Source organism: Phragmites australis, chromosome 21 (genome assembly GCF_958298935.1).
Source record: "Phragmites australis chromosome 21, lpPhrAust1.1, whole genome shotgun sequence".
Classification (NCBI taxonomy): domain Eukaryota; kingdom Viridiplantae; phylum Streptophyta; class Magnoliopsida; order Poales; family Poaceae; genus Phragmites; species Phragmites australis.
Genome location: NC_084941.1, coordinates 3,174,839 through 3,198,644, shown reverse-complemented (window position 1 = coordinate 3,198,644; position 23,806 = coordinate 3,174,839). Strand labels below are relative to the sequence as shown.

The window sequence follows — 23,806 nt, the reverse complement described above, 5'->3', positions numbered from 1 at the left end:
TGTGTCCAACTGCTCTTGGTGAAGGTGAGTTTATTGACAGAATGGAGCACAAACGAAGCATGTTGTATCGTAATACAAAGTCATCCACTGGAGTTAAACGAACTGTGAAAGGGGCACCTATACTTGCAAGTTTCTTCAGAACTTGCAACAACATCATTATTCTATCTCTATAAACAGGCTTGCTTGCGGATGCAAACCTGCTTCCTCCAGCGTCAGGGAGTGCTTCTCTGGACCGTATGTGATCCGCGGGAAATTCGAAACTAAGCTGTACTTCTCTGCTTTCAAGCAATCCAAAGAATCGACGTAGTCATAGAGGGCAGTGATGGTGGAGGAACTGTGGAATCTTCGTTCTTTGCGCTCTCCAGCTGGAAATCTTATGAGAACCTGCAACATCATCAGCATGGCTCCCAGTTAGTTTCAATGAATTTGCACAGGGATGAGGGAAGGCCAATTACATAAACACATTATTACTACTAGCAACATGTAACTCCTGTTCAGAGAATGCAGGGTGGGTGTAGGTAGACATCAAATTCAGGCACTATGTGTTCGTATCTAGCCTTTCTTTTCAAAACTAACAAGCTTCCTACTTTGTTTACAATACAGCATAGCATGTATGGTATAAGAAACAGAAAAATTGATGGTACAACAGTGATACTTGTACATCAAATAGACAAGCAAACAATCCAGAATTGGACAAAGGTTGTTAAAAAGACAAGCAAAGAATGTTGAACATACTCGAGTAACATCAGGTCCTTTCTCAGGTTCAGCTCCAAGAGCCATGGCCTTCTCTTGCCTCCTCCTTGCAAGAGCAGCTTCTTTATCTGCTGCTTCTTGGGCTGCCCTCACTAGAGCTTCCTCTACTTCTTTGCGCTTTCTCTCAACCTCTGCAGCCTCTCTTTCGCGTCTTTCCAGTTCCTCTATCCTTTCACGTTCCCTAGCCTGGTAATTTCCGAAAAGAAAAGGTGTGAGAAGTTAGTGTTATCATAAAAATTACAATACTATCAGAAAATTTGGATGCATGTTTCTACACTCTGCCTGAGTTGGCACCTTAATTGATGTATAATGGAATAGTATACTGTGCACAAACACAATACTTGATGGTACAATTTCCTTCACTAGTGGAATGGTTGACCAACCCCACCTTACATTCCTTTCATTACATAGAGACGCATACCCTTCTACTGTCAAGTATCAGCAATATAAGGATGTACACTGACCACATAGATTAGGATACCTGATCAGCTTCAAGTGCATCTCTGTAAGCAGCATCTTGTTCCTCACGCAAGCGTTGATTGTTTAGTCTTTCTTCAGCTTCAAGCCTGGCAGCAACGAGTGATGTAGCACATTCTTCAACAACCCGTTGAAGAATTGTTATCATCCCTTCAGGTGATTTGGGCCCTTCAACCTTAGGAACGTGGAAATAAAATGCATGATCAATACTATTCAAATTTAAATGGCAAGAGAAGAAAAAATGGGAAATGCGCGATTGGAGTTGTTAAACCCCATGTTTAGTTTCTGGATATATGTCTGAGGGGTTTCAAGGTCAAGGAATTGAAACAAGTGAATGGGAATGGAGACTATTTTCCCTTGCCCGATCCCACCCCTTAACACCACTTTCGATACCCATTCCACAGAGCGCATGTAACCAAACATGCCATAGGTAAATGAAAAATCTTGAGAAGATTGCTTTATCATATACATGCATAACAAACAAAAGGGGCGGAATATAGAGCACTCTCTTATAGAGGGAACATTAAACTTGATCAGGTTTTTATCCTGAATAGTTAAGATAACATCTATTTAAAGAAACCAAACTGTAAAAATCCTAAATATAGTTATCACAACATAAACAATCCCAAACCAATCAACTTCACTATCTTGCAGGCGGCAACAACATTATCACATCTTACTACTATAACCAGCATTCTCACATATTACTAATTAGTAATTACTATAACCAGCATTGTAACATCTCACTATAAGCATAGAAATAGGCTAACTCCAGTAACCAATATGCATATTAAGTGTTCTGACTACAGAAAGGACAAAGCACTTTCAACTTTAATAGGATGATCTAATAATGGTAAGCATTGTCGATCTAAGTCCAGCAGATATAATGGTTATGTGCTAATCAACACAAACCCAAACCCCATATCTATGGAACACAGAGGCAAAATCCTAGATAAAGTTCAATTTATATTTGAGACCTATTGAGTGACACCACAACACCATACCTGCTGCAATAGCACGATTCTCTGGTTCGTAGATGCCATGACTACCGCACAAAACGGGAACCTCGACGCATTCAGGCCGTTACTCATCTTGAACCCTTCAGTCCTTCTGATGCTACCACCCCATGCAACAAAGTTCTCATCTATGAAGGCCGCGACAGGTTCAGCGCAGAGGCAGCCGCCGCAGAAGGCAGGGGTGTCCGGGTGGTCAGGTGAGTGGAGATACACGAATAGAAGCTTGTACTCGCGCTGCGCTCGCTGCAGCGCATCGGCGAAGCCCTCAGCCACGAAGCGCGGGACACGGCCGGCGCAGAACTCGCGCTCAAACTCCGCGACGAAGTCAGCCGCCTCGGCGGCGGAAGGCGATAGCTCCAGCAGCCGGTCGCCGCCGCTCTGCGACGCGAGGCCGAGGAGGGAGAGTGAGCGGGACAGCACGCCCCCGGCGACCCAAGCGCCGAGACGGAACGAGCCAGCGATGTGCCCGACCCCGCCCGAGACCACGTAGAACGGGAGCGTCACCAGCTTCCACGCGATCCCCGGGTGTTGCTGCTGCTGCTGCTGAGGCGGCGGAGGCGGCGCGACGAAATTGGCCGTGATGGAGGAGTCACCAGCTTCCACGCGATCCCCGGGTGCTGCTGCTGAGGTCAGCAGAGCGGACGGGACCGGATCGCTCGAGGAGGTGGAGACGGAAGGGGAGGACGGATTGGCCGTGATGGAGGAGACGGCGAGCTGCAGGTCCCAATTGTGCGCCGCGAGGATCTCGGTGCAGAGGTCCGGGTCCGATATGCCGGTGACGGCCTGTAAGTAGCTGACCTTGTCGTCGACGGTCTCGGCCATGGCGGCCGGCGGCGAGGCGGGGCTAGGGTTTGGGGAAGCCGGTGGGGGTAGTTAGGGGGAAGAGGCTAGAAGACGAGAGATGTGGTGGCCAGCGGGGAGGGAGACGGGTCAGTGCTGACGTCTTCTCTTCCTCTCTCGGGCGGACCTGATCTGATCCGTTCATTCTGATGACAGTTTTTTTTTTTTTTGAAAGTTCATTCTGATGACAGTTGAGAAGGCATTTTAATGTATTTTACTGTAGTCTTCTGTAGTTGCTAGTTGCAACTGCAGATGATCCCTATTGTTCTCGGTAGTCGCGATAAGGCAAAGTCGTCAACAAGACGGAACAGAACGGGACGTCACTACGGTATGCAGATATTTGTGCAAGCATTTACTGTACTGCACACGTCCGCACGAATAAGCCCAAGTTCTTTTTTTTCTTTTTACGGCCGTCGACAAGAAAACGAACGGAATTCTTAGAACAACGATAGATACTGGACTCGGTTATTCTAGCTTATTAGAGCATGTATGTCGAAGGGTGAACTCCTAAAGTAGAAATTCGGAGGGACTCCTTTGAGATTCGGTCGGGGATAATTTTGAATCTACTTGCGGGTGAAATAAATGGACGTAAATGCGATGGCAGGTGGGGTGGAATGATCGAATGCAGAATGCAGTAAATGCACTGGGGGTTTTAGACAGGTTCGAGCCGCACTGAGCGTAAAACCCTACTCCTGTGTGGATGCTATAAATGCACTGAGAATGTCTCTCGGGGATGTTGCTGGTTACAAGAATGTTTATCTATCCTAGAGCTTCGAGCTCCTTGTTCTTTGGTGGTCTCAGTTTCTGTGCTTGTACTAAGTGCTCCTCTGTCTTCGATCTTCGTTCGGAGAGAGAGAGTGTGTGAGAGTTTCCGATGTGTCCGGCTTTGGCCTCTGTCTTCTGTGCCTACCGGCTCCTCTTAAATACCCGTCAGCGGTAGCGTGCCCTGAAAGGGAGGGCACGAGTTCCAAGGCACCATAAATGCAGAAGCAGATGTCATGGGCTACTGCGCGAAGTGACGGCAGGGTTGAAAACGCGCCCCCCGCTCGGTCTCGGTCATCATGATGGCGTTTTGCAACGGGCGCCGTGAAGAGGGCCCACCGGGCAGCCACCGACCGGCCCGGCGTGCCCGCTCGGTCTTGTTCGCCTGCCACAGCAGGCCGGCAGGCGGAGCATCTCGGGCCTCGCGATGTTATCCCGAGGCGCGCCGGATGACGCGGGATGGGACCCGTGCATTAAATATCCCCATACTTCTCTGCCAAGCTGCAGCAGGGGTTGACACCAAGCATGGCAAGAGCGGTTAGAAGTGACATGCCACACGCCCTCTTAAATGCGGCATCGAGCCTGTTACTGGTTGACACCTCATCGCTGGGCCTCTGTGGGGGCCACCAGCGAAGGACTTCTGAGATCCCCGGGGAACCAAGTGCTCGGGGGCCACTGTTCACAGCCCCGAGCGATCTCTCCCGGATATGCCCCTTCTTGGTCCTCGGGGGACCGAGTGCTTGGAGGCCACAGCTCGCGACCCTGAGCACTCTCTTCCAGAACTTAGCTTCTTTTGGGTCTTCGGGGTACTCGGGCGCTTGAGGGTCGCTGCTCACGGCCCCAAGCACCCCTTTCTCGGAACTCGGCTTTCCTTGGTCGTCGGGGGACTCGAGTGCTCGGGGGCCACTGCTCGCAGCCCCGAGCACTCTCTTCCCGGCACTTGGTCTTCTCGGGTCATCGGAGAATTCGAGTACCCGGGAGCCACTGTTCATGATCCTGAACATCCTCTCTCGGGACTTAGTATTTTCACTCTTTGGGGAGATGATCCCCTGGGAGGTCGCCACGTGGCAACCTGCTGATCTGATCTCGGGACTCGGGATCCCTAGTTTCTATGTCACCGATAATGTATAATTGGTGCTTAAAAATGTGCTTATGAAAAAACTGAATTTTATTTCTCAACTATGTTGGCATAGGTATTTAAACGAAGGGTGATATGCTTATTTAAACACCGTTATTTATATTAATGCTAGCAGGATAATTATTCATATTTAACTACATGTAATATTTGTTTATGTAAAAAATATAATTTTTATATAGGTGTTTAACAATCTCTTTCTTTAAATATTTAGTATTGTTTTTACTCTTATCAAAGATAATTCGATCAGAAGATAAATACATATCGTTTCGAATATTGTTTCGACTCTAATACACGACTTTGACTACTAATCCAGTTTGCACGGCGAAACCGATTTGCAAAGAGGCACAGTGGTTCGTTGGCTCTGTTTCATGATCGTGTACCTGATGTCCTGCCGACATTTGGCCGATTTTTAACGGCTGAAGCTTGGCTTTCAGCATCAGAAAGCAGAGACCGCAAGTGTCACGACCTGCTGCGTGCTTGCTGTCTATAATCATCGCTCTTCTAGATTGTTCGTCAGTACTAGGACAGAGATTAACAATCATGAACACGTCTTCGTAAAACTGAAAAACTAGCCCTGCAAATGTATGAGGCCATAATTGCCATATGGCTCACAATGATGGACGAGAGACGGAAGTCACAGGAAATACTTGCAGAGTCTTACAATAATTAAGGATCTCTGGGTATAAATTTCTGGACTGCAGCATTTCCACCGTTGGAACTTGGAAAAAACATCGGTCTGCATCTTTACACAAAAACACGCATCATAACGTAAAAAAGCACAAAATATGATCAGTCAGGGTCACTTGTAACAGGATTTCGGAATTGTATTCAATTTTCTGTAGCATAATTAGAATTTATACATAAAAACACTGCATTTTAAGGTGAAGATCGTCTCGTTGGGTGCAGCCTGAGGGACACAAAGGCTACAGTGCGTCGTGTTCCAGCATTACCCTCATATGCCTACAGCTCCTCAATGAGAACCTTGGATTGTTGGTTGCTCTTTCTATCTGCCTTTCGGTTCCCACTGTTCAACTCTTCGAGAGATGCTTTCTGCACCTGTACGATGCGAGCTAAAGACGGCCAGGCCTCATTTGGCCACTCATGAACCCAAACAAGTCATGAAGTATAGCCGGGAAACCATAGGACAGGGCCGAGGCTTACACACGGCAGATGACCCTGGTCTCCGCGAACGACGGCGGCGACGACGACGCGGAGGAGGCCGACGACCCGACAGCCGCATGCCCGGAGACCGCGACTCCCCACTCCATCGCCGTCGCGCGGCGGCAGATCCCCTGCTCGCGCGTTTCCCACTCTCTCTCTCTCTCTCTCTCGGCGGTGTTCGCCTTCTGGGCGCATGCGGGCGCGGAGCTTTCCTTTCGTCGGGGCGAAGGGACACCGGAACCGGGTGGGAATGGGCTTGGAACTGGAACCGGGTAAGAATGGGCCTCGGGCCCATAGATGATGGCCCAACCAAACCATAGGATTGGTATTTGGGCTTGAAACTGGAATGGGCTGAAGCTGAACACCCAATCAAAGTAGGCCGTAGATGTTGAAGTGGCCAAGTTGGCTACTGTTTTCGTTGGGCTAGGCAGTATAGCTTGGTCCGTCGGATTTTCACGTTACGAATACCCGTTTTTTTTATTTTTATATATTTTAAATCAAAAAATTAAATATATACATTTATTTTAAAAATTTGAAAATCTCTATCCTCTGCTCAAAAATTACAGATCTAGACATACCTTCCAACGGGGCGATAGGTCGTCTGTCGCCCTACCAACAGATGACCTAAGTCTAAATCTGTATTTAAAAAAACATATATATTTATAATTTTTTGTTTAAAAATATAAAAATAAAAATTCATGAATACCCTATCGTTCCTTAAAATACCCTATCATGAACAGTTGAATGGCCAGCCATGTGTAGGGTTCCAGGACACTACGCAACCGAAGAATTAAAATAAAGATTTGTTTGGCAGAGCTCTAGCTCCAAGAATTTGTACTGATTGTCTATAATTTTAGAAATTTTTAGAGCTGAAGTTGTGAAGATTTAGAGGGTATTTAATTAAGATATCTTATTTTTTATTTTAGATTAAAAATAAATATTTAAACTACTTTATTTTATTCTACAAATTTTAAATTTTATATACCTATCAACCAGAATCTAATACTCAAGGAGGACAGATCTATGTGGGAGCACGGGACTCAAGCCTCCTAGCTTCACACGCACGTAGGAACCCTAAATCCTCTTTATTTTCTTTTTGCAAGAGAAAAATAAGAAGACAAGGGACAGGTGAAGGAGGAGGGAAGAGCAACTCCTCCTTGCTTCCCTGCCTCCGTCACTTGCAGTACCAGTGCGTACTACGCCATGGACCGGACACTGGTCGAGCCACCTGCCTTGCAGGTAGCTCCAAACCGAGTAGTACGTGAAGGTGCAGTTCAAAGCTACGGAACTAGGACGGACGTGATGTTTCTGAAATACTACAAAATTAACTAGCTGGCACCCGCGGGAGTCAAGATTCTAAATAGATATCTACTATGTATTATACATACTATATATTGTTAGTATATATCTAATATGAATATCAATATGTATCCATATTGTTATATGTATTATGTAACTATATTATATAGTACATATGCTATTATAGTTAACTCATATCATATATGTTAACTAATATGGGTTATATACTATATGTATAATACTGTATCAATATTATATAACAATATGTATATAAATATGGTAATATAGTAATATAGCATATGGTATATATGGATACTGAACCATATATATGTATACAACATATTACAAATATATGTAATTACATGGTATATACATATGTATCCATATATTATATACTAACAATATAGTATTCATATTATATGTGTAATTATATACATATGTATGGTGATGCATATGGATACCATATTTATGTGTATCCATATGTATATAATGTGGTAATCATTTATGTTATACATGGTAATGCATATGTTACTAATTTATTGTTATTATCCATATGGTATCCTATAATCATATATTACTACTTTATTATAATGATATGTATACATATGAACACCATATACATATATATTATTATGCAATATATATATCACATGAGTATATGGTAATATGTACACATTTGTATGTTACCATATGGTACATACATGTATACAAATGTTATCATATGTTATATGTACATATGTACAAACTATAATCAATGCACATATGTATACATTTTATATCGTGTTCTATACTATATGTTTGGATACATATATGCACATATTTATAGCTATATATGCTATATATGGCAATATGTAATAAATATATATATATATATATATATATATATATATATATATATATATATGCTATACACTATGGATACAATATATATATATGTTATACACATACATATAATATGCTAGATATAATAACCATATATTAGTTACATATTATATATTAATATATATGGTACTATATTATATGTTATATAGATGGAAGTTGTTTAAATTGGCTTGAAAGAACAATTTGAAACCATGAAGATTAGCATGCATAGAGTAAGAAGATCTACAGATTTGTAACACACATTAAAATATAAGGGAACTGTAGTCATATCCAATCAAATTATTTTTCAAATATTTTTTAGTAAAGAATGGATGAATATTTTGTGCTGTATTTTGGAAATATAGAACATATGTAGTATTGTTTGTCATAGAAAATACATAATGGTGGTTTCTTCATAGCCCATGGCCTCAAGAGCATGAATATAACAACATATATGTTAGTATACATATATACGCATATATAGCTATAAATATATGTTATATATGGTAATATGCAATATCCATGCATATATATTGTAGCGGTTATTGTAACAAGGTTACTGTAGCAGGTAATGTTTATATGACCAGTATAACAGTAAAGAGCACGTGTCGGTTTGTATGATGTGGGTAAAAGCTATAGATATAGTATGATTTCATAATCTATAATCTAATAAAAAGATTTTTTATAGAATTTAGATAGTGATAATTCACGTGAAAACAAACACGACCTTTCTTTTAGTAAAAGAAACAAACACGACCTTAATACGATACTAGGCTTTAAAGTGATGGTGCGGTGCAGAGGTGGGGCCACGGATCCCGGATGATTAGACGAGCCACCTGACCCCACCCAGCGAAATGTAATCACGCCCAGTGCCCGCGACGGCGACACGGGATCTCTCGCTCGTCCTGTCCCTGCCTCCCGCCGCAAACGCAACGAACCCGTGCCGTGCCGTGCCGCGAGAACGCCGCGGAATTTAACGAGACGAGACGAGACGGCGCCTCGCCTCACGGATGATGACACGGGGCCAGCGGGCCACGGCGGGCGCGATGGAGGCGGCGGCGGGGAGGCAGCCGACGGCGTCCGAGCGGCGGCGCATGTACCGCGACCTGGCGCTGTCGCTGCGGTGCGGACTCCGCGACGCGGCCGCGGGTTTCTCGTTCCTGCGCCTGCGCGGCCTCCGCGGGCTCCTCCGCGCCCTCCGCTCCGCCGCTGCCGACGACGACGCGGACGCCGGCGCGCGCCTCTTCCGCGACTCCCAGACCCTCCGCGACCTCCAAGGTTGCATCTTGCTGTCACGGTGACGGCCACTTCTCTGTTCCACTACTCCCTGTTCCCCTCGCTTGCTGAAGCAACGGTTTGTGGGTGGTGTGCAGTGGTGCCGGTGCTGTTCAAGCACAGCCTGCGCAAGGCGAACGGCGACGCGGTGATGACGGTGGGGCAGGTGCTGGGCATCGAGTCCGTCAAGCTCAAGAACCCGGCCACAGACTCCGAGGTCGTGCTCGCGCTCAGGGTGCTCGAAGGGTGCTGCCTCCTCTGCCCAGACTGCGCCGCCGCGGCGCACCGGTACAATGCTGTCACGGTACGAGCTAGCGATCGCCGCAGCACTGCATTGTTCATTTAGAGTTGTTGAGGCATGTCGTTGTTCATCTGGAATGCCATTGGTGTTAGTTGGAAATATTCATATCAGATATCACATAGGAGTATGTTTATTTAGACATGGCATTGTCTGAACTCTGAACAATACCAAATTTTCCATGTCTAAATGAGCATTAGTAATGGAGAGGTGGATCCAGCACGTCAGGTTCATGTCCCGGCATGTTTTCCCTCAGGGTTTAGGTGAATGTCAATACAGTCTTTAATGTTGGACCAGAAGCATTCCGTGGTCCTGGGCTCCAAGCAAGGCACTCAGGCAGGAGGCGTTCAGTTCAAGTTTCATGAGTCATGATTCCTTGCATAACCGGAACATTTACATGGGGTTAATTCATGTCACTATGGACAGAAAGAATCGTTCTTGCGATAACCGGAACATTCTTAGCATGGTTAGAGTTGGTTTTGGATTCCTTGAACACCAAAGTTCTGCTTCGTATGTTGCTGCTTGCTTTATTGCATGACATTTCTTAAAACTGCATAAATTGTTCTTATCATGGTCATCTCATCCTTGTTAGATAACTTACTCAGGTCATTTTGGATATGCTGATGACTCGGGGTATCCTTGAACAAAGAGCATGTTTGGACACTCTTTTAGCATTGTGTCATGTTCAAACAAGTGTACACCAGGCGCCGTAGGGCCCGTGACATGCGCCGAGCCCAGGAACGCGCTGCTGCACGCACGGCAAGCACGCAGGGCACGGCCTCCAGCAGTGGCTAGGAGGGAAAGTAGGAGATCTTTTAGCTATTTTGGTTAGTCCTTAATTAGTGGAGTTTGTTACTCTTTTTGTTGAGCCGGAGGCTATAGATATGCTGTAATCAAACGCTTGGCGATACAGGAAGACATTACCATCTAATCCTCTCTCTTCTTCTACTTAAGCCGGCGGCAGGGGGAAATAACCCACCGACGAAGAACGGCGGCAAGGGGGTATAACCCGACCGGCCATCACGGACAGCGGCTACGATCTACGTAGCCGAGGTCCTCCTACCCTCGGGCTCACTGCCCTTGACAACCTGGTATCTCAGTCTCGTCGATCCTCTTCCACCGCAGCCTCACCACCATTCCAGCCGCCGCCTCCATCTCCTTCCTCTTCGTCCACGGCAACGTCCGCACCGTCAACCATGGGCGATGGCGATCAACCAACCATGGCCGATGTGATGCAGATGCTCCAGTCCCTGACCACCGACATGTCGAAGATGCAGACCGACATGGCGGGCATGAAGGAGAAGGTCGGCTCGTCGACCGACTCCAGCACCCACCACGACGGCCAGCACCACACGGATCGCCCCCCGCGGTTCCAGAAGATGGACTTCCCGCGTTTCGACGGCAAGTCCGACCCACTGATTTTCATCAATCGGTGCGAGTCGTATTTCCGCCAGCAACGCACCATGCCGGAGGAGAAGGTGTGGATGGCGTCGTTCAACCTGGAGGATGTGGCCCAACTATGGTTCATCCAGCTTCAGGAGGACGAGGGCACGCCGCCATGGGGGCGCTTCAAGGAACTCCTAAACCTGCGTTTCGGCCCGGTGCTGCGGTCCGCCCCGCTGTTCGAGCTCTCCGAGTGCCGCCGCACGGGGACGGTCGAGGAGTACTCCAACCGCTTCCAGGCGCTTCTCCCTCGCGCGGGCCGGCTCGAGGAAGGCCAGCGGGTGCAGCTCTACACCGGCGGCTTGCTGCCCCCGCTCAGCCACCAGGTGCGCATCCACGCGCCGGAGACCCTCGCGGCAGCCATGAGTCTGGCACGGGCGTTGGAACTGGTCGAGCTCGACCGTCTCAACTCCACCCCCGGCAAGGCTGCGCAGCGCGCGCTCGGGCCACCGCCCGCTCAACGTCCAGGCGTCTTGGCGGCCCTCCCTGCGCCCATCCGGCCGGCGCCCGCGGTCCAGGCACTGCCAGCACCCCAGGCGCAGCCCCTGGCACTACCGGCGCTACCACCACCACCAAGCAGCGGGGGCAAGCGCCTCTCGACGGAGGAGCAGGCGGAACGGCGCCGCCTCGGCCTCTGTTATAACTGCAACGAGCCATACTCACGCGGCCACAACAGAGTCTGCCGCCGCATCTTCTACATCGACGGCGTCGAGCTGGCTGCGGACGAGCCCGCTGAGGAGGCACCCGTCTACTCCCTCCACGCCGTCGCCGGCGTTCCAGTGTGCGGTACTCTCCAACTCGAGGTGCAGGTGGGCGCGGCCACGTTGATCGCCCTCATCGACACGGGCTCCACCCACTGCTTCATCGGCGAGGTGGCCGCACAGCGGGCCGGCCTGGCCGTCGAGCCCCGGCCTCGGCTGACTGCGACCGTGGCCAACGGGGAACGGATCGCCTGCCCGGGCGTTCTGCGCCAGGCGCCCATCGTCATCGACAGCCGGCCGTTCGCGGTCGACTTGTACATCATGCCCCTGGCCGGCTATGACCTGGTGCTAGGCACTCAATGGCTGGCTACCTTGGGTGATATTGTCTGGAACGTGGCCGCCGGGACCATGGAGTTCAGGGTGGCGGACCAGCAGGTCTGCTGGCGCAGCGTCGCACCGCCAACACCGCCGTGCATCCACTCTGCCTCGGTGGCGGAGCCCCTCCTCGACGAGCTGCTTGCCTCCTTCGCCGACGTGTTCGCCGAGCCGAAGGGCCTGCCTCCCGCGCGTGGCCGAGCGCACCGCATTATCCTCAAGCCGGACACCGCACCAGTGGTAGTGCGGCCCTACAGATATCCGACCGCCCACAAGACTGAGCTGGAGAAGCAGTGCGAGACCATGATCGAGAATGGCATCGTCCGGCGCAGCGACTCCGCATTCTCCTCGCCGGTCCTTCTCGTCAAGAAACCGGACGGCTCGTGGAGATTCTGCGTCGACTACCGCGCCCTCAACGCGGTGACGGTCAAGGACGCGTTTCCGATCCCCGTCGTCGACGAGCTCTTGGATGAGCTCCATGGCGCCAAGTACTTCACCAAGCTCGACTTGCGCTCGGGATACCACCAAGTGCGCATGAGGCCGGAGGATGTTCACAAGACGGCGTTCCGTACACACGACGGCCTCTACGAATTCCTGGTGATGCCGTTCGGACTCTGCAACGCCCCGGCCACATTTCAGGCGCTCATGAACGACGTCTTGCGCCCATTTCTTCGCCGGTTTGTACTTGTTTTCTTTGACGACATCTTGATCTACAGCAAGTCATGGGCCGACCACCTGCGTCACCTCCGCGCCGTCCTCAGCGAGCTTCGTCGGCACACCCTCTTCGTCAAGCGCTCCAAGTGTGCGTTCGGGGTCACCTCTGTCGCCTACCTCGGCCACACGATCTCGGAGGCGGGGGTGGCCATGGACTCCGCCAAGGTGCAGGCCATTCACGACTGGCCGGTACCTCGCTCGGCGCGGGCGGTGCGCGGCTTCCTTGGGCTCGCGGGATACTACCGCAAGTTCATCCACAACTACGGCTCCATCGCCGCGCCGCTCACCGCGCTACTCAAGAAGGAGGGCTTCGCGTGGGGTCCTGAGGCTGCCTCGGCCTTCCTCGCCCTCAAGGAGGCGGTCACCTCGGCACCGGTGCTCGCTATGCCGGACTTCGACATGCCCTTTGTCGTCGAGTGCGACGCGTCGTCCCACGGGTTTGGTGCTGTCCTTATCCAGGAGGGGCATCCGATCGCCTTCTTCAGCCGACCGGTGGCACCTCGACATCAAGCCCTGGCAGCCTACGAGCGTGAGCTCATTGGCTTGGTCCAGGCGGTGCGCCACTGGCGGCCATACCTCTGGGGGCGCCGTTTCACCGTCAAGACGGATCACTACAGCTTAAAGTACCTGCTGGACCAGCGCTTGGCCACCATTCCGCAGCACCACTGGGTTGGCAAGCTGCTGGGCTTCGACTTCTCCGTCGAGTACAAGCCAGGCGCGACGAACGCCGTCGCCGACGCGCTGTCCAGGCGCGATACCGTGGAGGGAGAGCTCCTTGCCCTCTCTGCTCCGCGCTTCGACTTCATCGCCAAGCTCCGGCAGGCCCAGCTGGACCACCCGGCCCTTGTCGCTCTCCATGGCGAGATCACAGCGGGCACCCGACCAGCTCCCTGGGCGCTGGTGGACGGCATGGTGCAATTTTCCGGGCGGCTGTACATCCCGGCCGACTCCCCGCTGCTACAAGACATTGTGGGGGCCATACATGAGGACGGACACGAAGGCGTACAGCGGACGCTCCACCGGCTGCGCCGTGACTTCCATTTTCCTAACATGAAGCAAGTTGTGCAGGAACGGGTGCGCACGTGTGAAGTCTGCCAACGCTACAAGTCCGAGCACCAGCACCCGGCGGGTCTCCTTCTTCCACTGCCGGTTCCCCAGGGCGTGTGGACTGATGTCGCGCTAGACTTTGTGGAGGCGCTGCCACGGGTCCGCGGCAAGTCGGTGATCCTCACCGTGGTGGATCGGTTCAGCAAGTACTGCCATTTCATCCCATTGGCACACCCGTACTCCGCTGAATCCGTCGCCCAGGCTTTCTTCAACGACATTGTCCGCCTCCACGGTGTTCCACAGTCCATGGTCTCCGACCGGGACACGGTGTTCACGTCGACGTTCTGGCAGGAGTTGATGCGGCTAATGGGGACCAAACTGCAGATGACCACGGCGTTTCACCCCCAGTCCGACGGGCAGTCCGAGTCGGCCAACCGCGTCATCCTCATGTACCTGCGGTGCTTGGCAGGAGACAGGCCGCGCGAGTGGCTCCGGTGGCTCCCATGGGCGGAGTTCCTTTTCAACACGGCCTACCAGACGTCCCTGCGGGACACCCCCTTCCGCGTGGTCTACGGGCGTGATCCTCCTTCCATCCGGTCCTATGAACCCGGGGAAACCAGGGTGCCGGCCGTCGCCAAGAGCATGGAGGAGCGCGCGGAGTTCCTGGAGGACATCCGCTACCGTCTGGAGCAGGCACAGGCGTACCAAAAGCGCCACTACGACCGTGCGCACCGAGACGTCACCTATCAGGTCGGTGATTGGGCGCTGCTTCGCCTACGTCAGCGCGCGGCGTCGTCTCTTCCTCAGGCTGTGGGCGGCAAATTGAAGCCGCGCTTCTTCGGGCCGTACCGCGTCGTCGAACTCATCAACGAGGTCGCCGTCCGGCTGGAGCTTCCTCCCCGCGCCCGCATCCACAATGTATTCCATGTGGGGCTGCTCAAGAAGTATCAGGGGCCGCCGCCAACCGCGCCTCCACCATTGCCGCTCCTGCATCATGGCGCCATTAGCCCAGAACCCGAGCGCGCGGTGCGGTACCGCCTGGCTCGCGGCGTACATCAGGTGCTCATCCAATGGAAGGGCACGTCGGCAGCATCAGCAACCTGGGAAGACGTCGCGCCGTTCCGCACCAAGTTCCCCCACTTCCAGCTCGAGGACGAGCTGGCTCTCGACGGGGAGGGAGATGTCATGTTCAAACAAGTGTACACCAGGCGCCGTAGGGCCCGTGACATGCGCCGAGCCCAGGAACGCGCTGCTGCACGCACGGCAAGCACGCAGGGCACGGCCTCCAGCAGTGGCTAGGAGGGAAAGTAGGAGATCTTTTAGCTATTTTGGTTAGTCCTTAATTAGTGGAGTTTGTTACTCTTTTTGTTGAGCCGGAGGCTATAGATATGCTGTAATCAAACGCTTGGCGATACAGGAAGACATTACCATCTAATCCTCTCTCTTCTTCTACTTAAGCCGGCGGCAGGGGGAAATAACCCACCGACGAAGAACGGCGGCAAGGGGGTATAACCCGACCGGCCATCACGGACAGCGGCTACGATCTACGTAGCCGAGGTCCTCCTACCCTCGGGCTCACTGCCCTTGACACATTGCTGGTGGGTTGCACAGAAAATCTGATGGTAAGATCTGCTTGATGAACATGAATACCTTTTATTATTATTTTCTACAGCTTGTGTGCTGAATTTATCTGTCTGTAGCTCGCCTTTGATCTCTTATTGATCTCTTTGTAGGATTTCAAGGAACAAGAGGGGCTAAATAAAATTGCTGACCTTGTTAAGGACACAGATACGGATGACCATATAAGGTCTGTCCATACTCCAGAGTCCAGAGTCCAGACACATTTCATTGAGACTAACTTCTTTATCACCGTAAATTAATTCACTTGATATTTCTTTTTTCAGGTTAAGATGTGCAGAGTTTCTGCTTCTTTATTACTCTGGAAGTACAAGAGAAAATTATGGTGCAGCCTCCAAGTCCAATATGCAAGAAGATCTGAAAAAACTCTTCGGAGAAAAATGTGCATCCTTTATCTACTCAATGAACCTTTTCAACTCGACTCTAGATTCACAAGTGAGGCAATCTGAGCTACGCTTTCTTGCAGAGCATGTGTTGGATTACATGCAACCATACCAAAGAGGACCATCAATATGCTAGTGCCTCCACACCCACACACATGCAGTGATTTAGTGTTCGAAAACCGGGCTCAGATACTCCAAAAGTTTAGTCTATTGTTTCCTATTAATCTTGGTAATTATTAGTCGTGTGTTTTGTCTATGTTACTTCCCTTTGAGAGGATGCGATATCACCTCCACTCTGAGGATTCACCTGATGTAAAAACCATTGTACTGAGTAAACCAACTAAAAGGAAAAATGCATCAAGTTAACATATTTATGCTACTTATGTGCACATCTCAGTTGCTTTCTATTGTTCTATTTCTCATACCAATTTATTAGTCTTGATACCCGCCTTGAATTCTCCGTAGTTCATGATCGAGGCTCCTTCACAGGTTAGGCAACCTCTGTGCATGATATCTTCTGAGACTGCTCGGTCTGGTTTTGTAAAATTTTAACACCTCATGCATCCTATAATCAATCTGTTACATTGAAAGAAGAGAGTGCCAATCAGTTTGTACTATAATTTTTTAACACCTCATGCATCCAATGATTTTTCAGCAGTTGTCATGCCTACGGCAGTCTAAATGCAGTACTTGCCATTCATAAAAAAATCTTCTCTCTCTCTATATATACATATTGTATATCTATTACGTGCTTAGACGCAATGCAGTTTACTGTTGCGTCACCCTAATTACAACGCTAAAAATAGTATAGTTACGATCCACAAGATATATCAATTACTACTAATATGTATGGTCGTAACTATATTACTTATTCACCTTTGCGCACAAGCAGTAACTTGTTCACCTCTGCGCACAAGCAGTAACTTATTCACCTCTGCGCACACCCCCAGTTACGATCTCAAAAGCAGTATAGTTACGATTCACAAGATAGGTTAGTTGTGATTGTAACTCAACTATCTGTACCGTCGTAACTGAGTATTTTCTTAGTCGTAACTGACAGATATGACAGTATAGTTTATGATCGTAACTATCTATAAGATAGCTTAGTGTAGTTATGATCGTAACTATCCTCAAGATAAGTCAGTATAGTTGTGATCGTAACTAACTATTTTCTTAGTCATAACTGACAGTCTTTTAAGTTATAACTGGAGGTGGTGCAACACAGTTCACTGTTGTGCCTAGACATAGAATAGACTCATCTTATATATATAAGAAAACTACTCTGTACTCCCGAGAGTACATACCCCATACTATGATATACCATATAAATAAACTGAATATATATATCAATTTTCATGTATATTCTCATGTGATTCAGAGATCCACTATTTGCATCTGAAAAGGGATCAGCGGTTGATGTTTGTTTTTTGAAACGTGGGATCAAGGGTTGATCTTCACAGTTAGGTGTAAGACTGAAGGGAATGACTGGCCAATAATGTCTGTTCCTTATGGAACCGATGCAGTTCTGAATTCTGATAAAAAAAATTGATGGGCACCAAAAGAAGTCCACGGAACAAAGTATTCAAGATGGATGCAAGAAAGCATTACATACTGCAAAATTCATGTGTAGCTTGCTGTATTTTGTGAGACTGGATTCGCATCGATTAAAACATAAAAGCGTATGAACAGTTGAAAGTATACATTGTACTTTCCTATGCCCACAGAGGTCTGATCTTTTACGACAAGAGGTTTCAACAACAAAGTGGTACAGATAATACTGACTAGTGACAAACGGTAGCATTTTAAGGCAGTCAGGCTAATACTGGAAACAGTTTGGCCTTTGGACCTGGCACGCAGGCACGGTATAGACACAAACACAAACTAAAACATGGTAATTTCCAACTAACAGCAACAAGATACGAGGGAATCAGAAGCAGAACTGTATATTCAGCTCCAATGCCTCAGGAGCAACAATAACATCTGAAATGTCCACCAGATGGCATTTGTATCAATTTTGTTCTGTTTTATTTTAGAAGCAGATACAAATAGACCTACAGAAGTACAAGAGGTAGGAAACAAAGCAAGGCAGGTGTACATCCACAAGAATGTCATCAAGGAGAGCCAAAGCCGCCGCCGCCAGGAGTGAAATCTGAAGAATGTCACCAGCACTAACCGTTACAGTGTTCTTTCCTCCAAGGTATATTTGGCGACCATCTTTTCTGACTAGATAGTTTGCACCGCGAGCCCCATTTTCCCCTCCCTTCAGTCCCCTGGGAGCATGCACCCGTCTCTCAGAAAGAATGCTCACAACAATAGGCAGGCAGAATTCGATCTCCCTTACAAGGCCATCACCGCCTCTGTGGAAACCAGAACCTCCACTGTTCCCCCTGATGCTAAATTTGTGCAAAAGAATAGGGTACCGCTGCTCGAAGATCTCAAGGTCAGTCATCCTTGTGTTTGTCATGCGACATTGAACACCACTTGAGCCATCCCAGGTTGGCCCAGCTCCACAGCCACCTCCTATAGTCTCGTAGTAGCCAAAGTGTCATCTCCAAAGGTCAAATTGTTCATCCAGCCCTGAGAGCAGGCAGAAGCTTGGAATGCCATTAGGACAACATCCGTCACTCTTTGAGAGGTTAGTACAGTGCCGCCAACCACAGCAGCCTTATCACTTGGGGACAAAAAAGATCCTTTAGGGACGAGGATCTTCACAGGAGCTAGGCAACCTTGATTTAGCGGTATATACACGTCCACCAAGCATTGTAGACAGTATATGACAGCAGCTGTTGTGACTGCTTCAGGAGCATTCCAGTTGCCATAGACCTCAGGACTGATACCCTCAAAGTCAAATGTAGCTTCACCTTTACTAGCATCAAGGGTGAGCTTCAAGTGGAGCACAGAACCATCATCCATATAATCTTCATCTTCGATAACACATGATCCATTCTCCTTTTGAACTCTAGACGCAACTGTCTTGAGCATCTCTCTTATTAGTTCTTTGATAAGTGATATTCCTCGCTGGTTTGCTGCGACCTGAGCATGGAGATCAGAAAGATTATCTTGGATCCTACGTGTTCCTGGGATCTTATAATTAGCAAGCTCATCTGAGCAAGGTGACTGCAGCAGTTGGACTATTCCTTCCTCTTGAAAAACACTCCTTTCAACAAGTTTAAATACTTTGATGGCAGCACCTTCCTCCCAAATACATTTTGAGAAAGGAGCATGCTTCCCGGGGTGATACCACCTATCTCTGCATGGTGGCCCCTACTAGCAACAAAAAAGACAAGCTTCCCATTATCAAAAACTGGCGTGACAACTGTTATCTCAGGCAGATGGCTCCCCCCAGAACATGGATGATTTGTTACCAAAACATCGCCCTCATGCAGGTTATCACCCCAAAAATAAGCTGCCAGCGTACAGTACTAGACATGGCTCCTAGATGCACAGGGACGTGAGGTGCATTTGCAACAAGGCCACCATCTGGACCAAAGAGAGCACATGAAAAGTCTAGCCTTTCCTTTATGTTTTGTATAAATTGAAGTTCTTTGAAGTGTCCGACCCATCTGTTCAGCAATACCCATGAATCGGTGATTGAAAATAGAAAGTTGGACCACATCTGCGACTTTTTCTGCTACTTTTGCAGTGCTTGGAGATGCACTGATCTCAATTTTTATGTTAGCATACTTGGTGATGATGGCTTTACAGTTCTTTTCTATGATCACTGTACTATTCCCATTCATAATAACTGCAGGGCCCTCCAAGACATGGCCATAACCCAGATTCTCAAGCTTGTACAGTGGAGTTTCTTGCCATCCATATGAAAAATAAATCCGGCACGAGCTTTCTTGCACAGGTTTGGTTGATATTGGTATCAATTCACAAGGCTGCAGGATGTTTGTGGCACCAACACCCTGAACTCTCACATCGCACACGAGTATCTTTCTGTGTAGCAGTTTGAAGCCATACTCTTGCTGAAACAGTTTCACAAACTCATCAGCATAGTCATTTCCAGATCCTCTCTCCGGCTGTTTAACCATGATAGTTGTATCAGTTCCCTCATACCTCAAGTTCAAGTATGAATCTGTCCTGATGTTCTCCTCTCCAAAACCCTGCTCTTTTAATTTTTCTTTCACCTGTTTTACTAAAAGAGCTTCTCTTCTAGATGCCTCTGCAGCAGAATCAGCATTATAAACAGCAGAGTATGGTTCTTGCAAGTCTTCAATGACATCAGCAAGGCCCATCCCATATGCACTCAATATTCCACAATATCGGTGAACAAGTACCTCAGACATACCAAGGGACCTTGCAATAGCACATGCATGTTGAGGACCGGCACCACCAAAACATGCGAGGGCATGGTTCTTAGTATCATGCCCCTTCATTTCCGTCAACTGGCGTATAGGCCGACACATTGTCTCATTTGCAACGTTGACAAACCCAAGCGCAATCTCCTCAACTGTCATGTCCTTTGCTGATGGGTCCTGACTCTTCCGGTGAGAATTAATCTCAACAGCAAGATTCTCAAATTCCTTTCTTGTAGCCTCATGATCAAGGGGCATATCTTCATTTGGACCAAATATTGATGGAAAGTACTCAGGAATAACAGTTCCCAGAATCAAATTAGCATCTGTAATCGCCAGCTCGCCACCTTTCCTGTAACAAACTGGACCAATATGTGCTCCAATAGATTCTGGCCCAACCTTGAAAGCACCAAACTGAAACTTAAGCTTTGATCCACCAGCAGCAGCCAGTGTTTATGTCAAGCTGGGGAGCTTGAATTACTGCCCCAGCAATCTGGGTCTCCAGAACTTGTTCGTAGCTTCCATCATAGCGGCTCACATCTGTGGATGTACCTCCCATGTCAAACCCAATCAGCGGTTTCGATGTCTCAAGTCCAAACAAGGTCTGCGAATAGCCAACCACACCACCTGCAGGACCTGACAATACTGCTTTATGCCCAGAGAATCTCCTCTCCGGTGCAAGTCCTCCATCTGATTGCATAAATAGCACATTCACTTGCTAAGACCCCCCTTCAAATCTTGACATGAATCCTGATAAATACTCTTTGATGACTGGTGTGAGATATGCATCCACACTGGCTGTCAGTCCCCTAGGAACTGCACGAACCATGGGTGTCAGGGACGAAGACAAAGATACATGCTTGAATCTCATCCCCAGAGCTAACTTCTCAACAAGGAGCTCATGGTGAGGATAAGTATACGAATGCATTAACACCACTGCCAAACATCTAATCCCCTTGTCAAGCAAACCTTTCAACAAAGGCTTCAATGCTTCCACATCAACAGGCTTCGCCACCCTGACCAATTCCCCAGAGATCCCTTGAACAGATGACCCACCTCTCTCACCATCCCAGGTTTTGGAATTTTTTATTTTTAAATTTCGAAAAAGTGCAAAATTTAACGCTCATTTCGAAAATTTGCACGCCACTTCAGTAGGCGAGCAATATGGATCGCTCTTTCGGTGGACCAGAAATGGCGTGACATGCCAACGATGGTTGCGCAGAGATTCATATATTCTCTCCACGGTGCGAGATCCATATTTCTTTCTTACTAAGAGTATCTTTAGCATACTAGTTAAATTTAAATAATTATATTTTTATTTGGCTATTCACTCTAAAAATTTCTCCCTTCATATTTCTGCATACTCCAACAGACTTGTTAAATCTCACTCTACATATCTCGTATACTATATTTTATTTACAACAGTTGTTTCTTACCACAGCTTTATTCTAACGGCTATTTTGTTCAACGGCTATATTCCAACTGCTATTTTATTTAACGGCTATATTTCAACAGCTATTTTTGAGAATTAAATTTATATCCTAAAAATTTAAGTGAAGTACAAAAACAATCAAATTTGAGAAATTTTCATTTAAAATTTGTAAGAGATTTTTAGTTCGAATCAGTTAAAATGGGTTCTCTATTGTATGAGCACAAAAATCAGTGCAATTTTAAAAACTTTAGAAGTTCATTAATCAAAATTAGGAAATAAATTGGAAAAATAAACATACACGTAGCTTTCTACGTTAGGACCGAACCCATCGGTTCTTCGGAGTGAACCGATCGGTTTCGGATTTCATATTTTTCAATTAACTTTCATTTTATTTGAGAGTATAAAATTAGTCTAAAATTTCTAAATGTGAGCTCACTAGCAACATGTTTTAATTGGTTTGATTAAAAAACCCAAGTTAATATTTAATTAAGATTCTCTAAAAAAACTTATTTTTATGATTCATAACAGTCAATAATTAGGGATGTCAATAATTTTAAAAATTAGTACATTACCTTAGATGAATATTCATGAATTTTTTCTGATTTTTGGGAATTAAATTTATGTCTAAAAATTCAAGCGAAGAAAAAAATAGTTAAATTTGGGAAATTTTCATTTAAAATTTGTAAGAGTTTTTTTAGTTTGTACCAGTTAAAATGGATTCTCTGTTATTTAATCTACGGGCACAAAAACCAGTGTGATTTTAGAAAATTCAGAAATTTACCTTTTGAATTTACAGAAGAGGGAAGAAGAAATGAATTTTTAAAGCATTTGGCAACTTGCTGCACAGGAGCTGAACGTGGGAACGGACTGGTCCGAACGTATGGAGGTCGGGACGGCGAGAGCAGGGAGGATCGCTACCTTTGCGGAGCGAGGAGGTCAGCGTGGCGTGTCTATAGGAATGGCGAGGTAGTTGCCGTATCTGTTGGAGAATGTATTTTCATATCTTTTGGTAAAAATAGCGATGGCGAGTTGTTATTTGTATCCGCTAGAGATGCTTTAAGAGTGAGAGAAGAACACGAGAAATATGTATATCTATTGAAGGGGTGATCCATATCACTTTCTACTGAATGGGTGAGAAATGTCTATTTTTGTAAATTTTCAAAACAGATGTATATTTCTATATTTTTAAAATTAAAAATATAAAAATAAATAATTTCAGATTTTGTAGTATAATCCCATCGAGCTGAAGCTGCAGTTAGGACTGGACTTCATTTCTATTGCGAGAGTCAGAAGCCCATACCTCGGATTTGGGAGCATCAATAGTAGCCCTGATTGAAACTTCTGTATTTCTCTGATTGGTAAGAAATCTGGAGTTTTATAACCGAGTAGAGGTTCATCTTGATCTTTTAAAAGTTTCGATTATATCTCTTAGGAGTTTTTGATATTATATATATACAATGTAGAACTCTTTATTGTAAAAAAACAGATAAAATAAAGAGAAAGATTTTCTCCTACATAGTGTCTTTTTTTGTAATTATTTTCTTCAGGTATCTCTAGACTACCATCGGTAGCAGTGGTTCTTCAATACGTTAGCAGCATGAAGCTCTGTCGGAGACAAGTTAGCGGAACATTACTGGGGGAATTGGATTGTCTCGCTCACAAGAATTGAAAGGTGCGAGATCGATCTGGTATGTTTTCTCGTTGTTACTGTTTTTGCGTCGGAATAGATCTATACATCGCAATACATAGTAGCATAAATTGCAATTCGAGTGTGTAGCAATGAACAATCGCGTGATTACAATGAACATGATCTGGTGGGGCCTGCCACCACCACCACCACGCCACCGTCCGGGAACCGGGGGCCGACTCTTTGCACAGATCGAAAGAAAAAA

At 47.2% G+C, this 23,806-nt stretch overlaps 1 protein-coding gene and 1 pseudogene across 1 annotated transcript; both read right to left on the bottom strand.

The window, feature by feature from the left end:
• Positions 1–3,218, bottom strand: LOC133903663 (plant UBX domain-containing protein 10-like). The gene is made up of 4 exons (XM_062345098.1): positions 2,235–3,218; positions 1,235–1,405; positions 736–939; positions 1–384 (listed from the first exon to the last, which is right to left on the bottom strand). Exons 1-4 carry the CDS (start codon positions 3,066–3,068, stop codon positions 157–159), a joined length of 1,437 nt encoding a protein of 478 aa, XP_062201082.1. The 5' UTR covers positions 3,069–3,218; the 3' UTR covers positions 1–156.
• A 14,882-nt stretch (positions 3,219–18,100) lies between these two features.
• On the bottom strand, positions 18,101–22,243 carry LOC133904029 (5-oxoprolinase 1-like; annotated as a pseudogene).
• Positions 22,244–23,806: the final 1,563 nt, after the last annotated feature.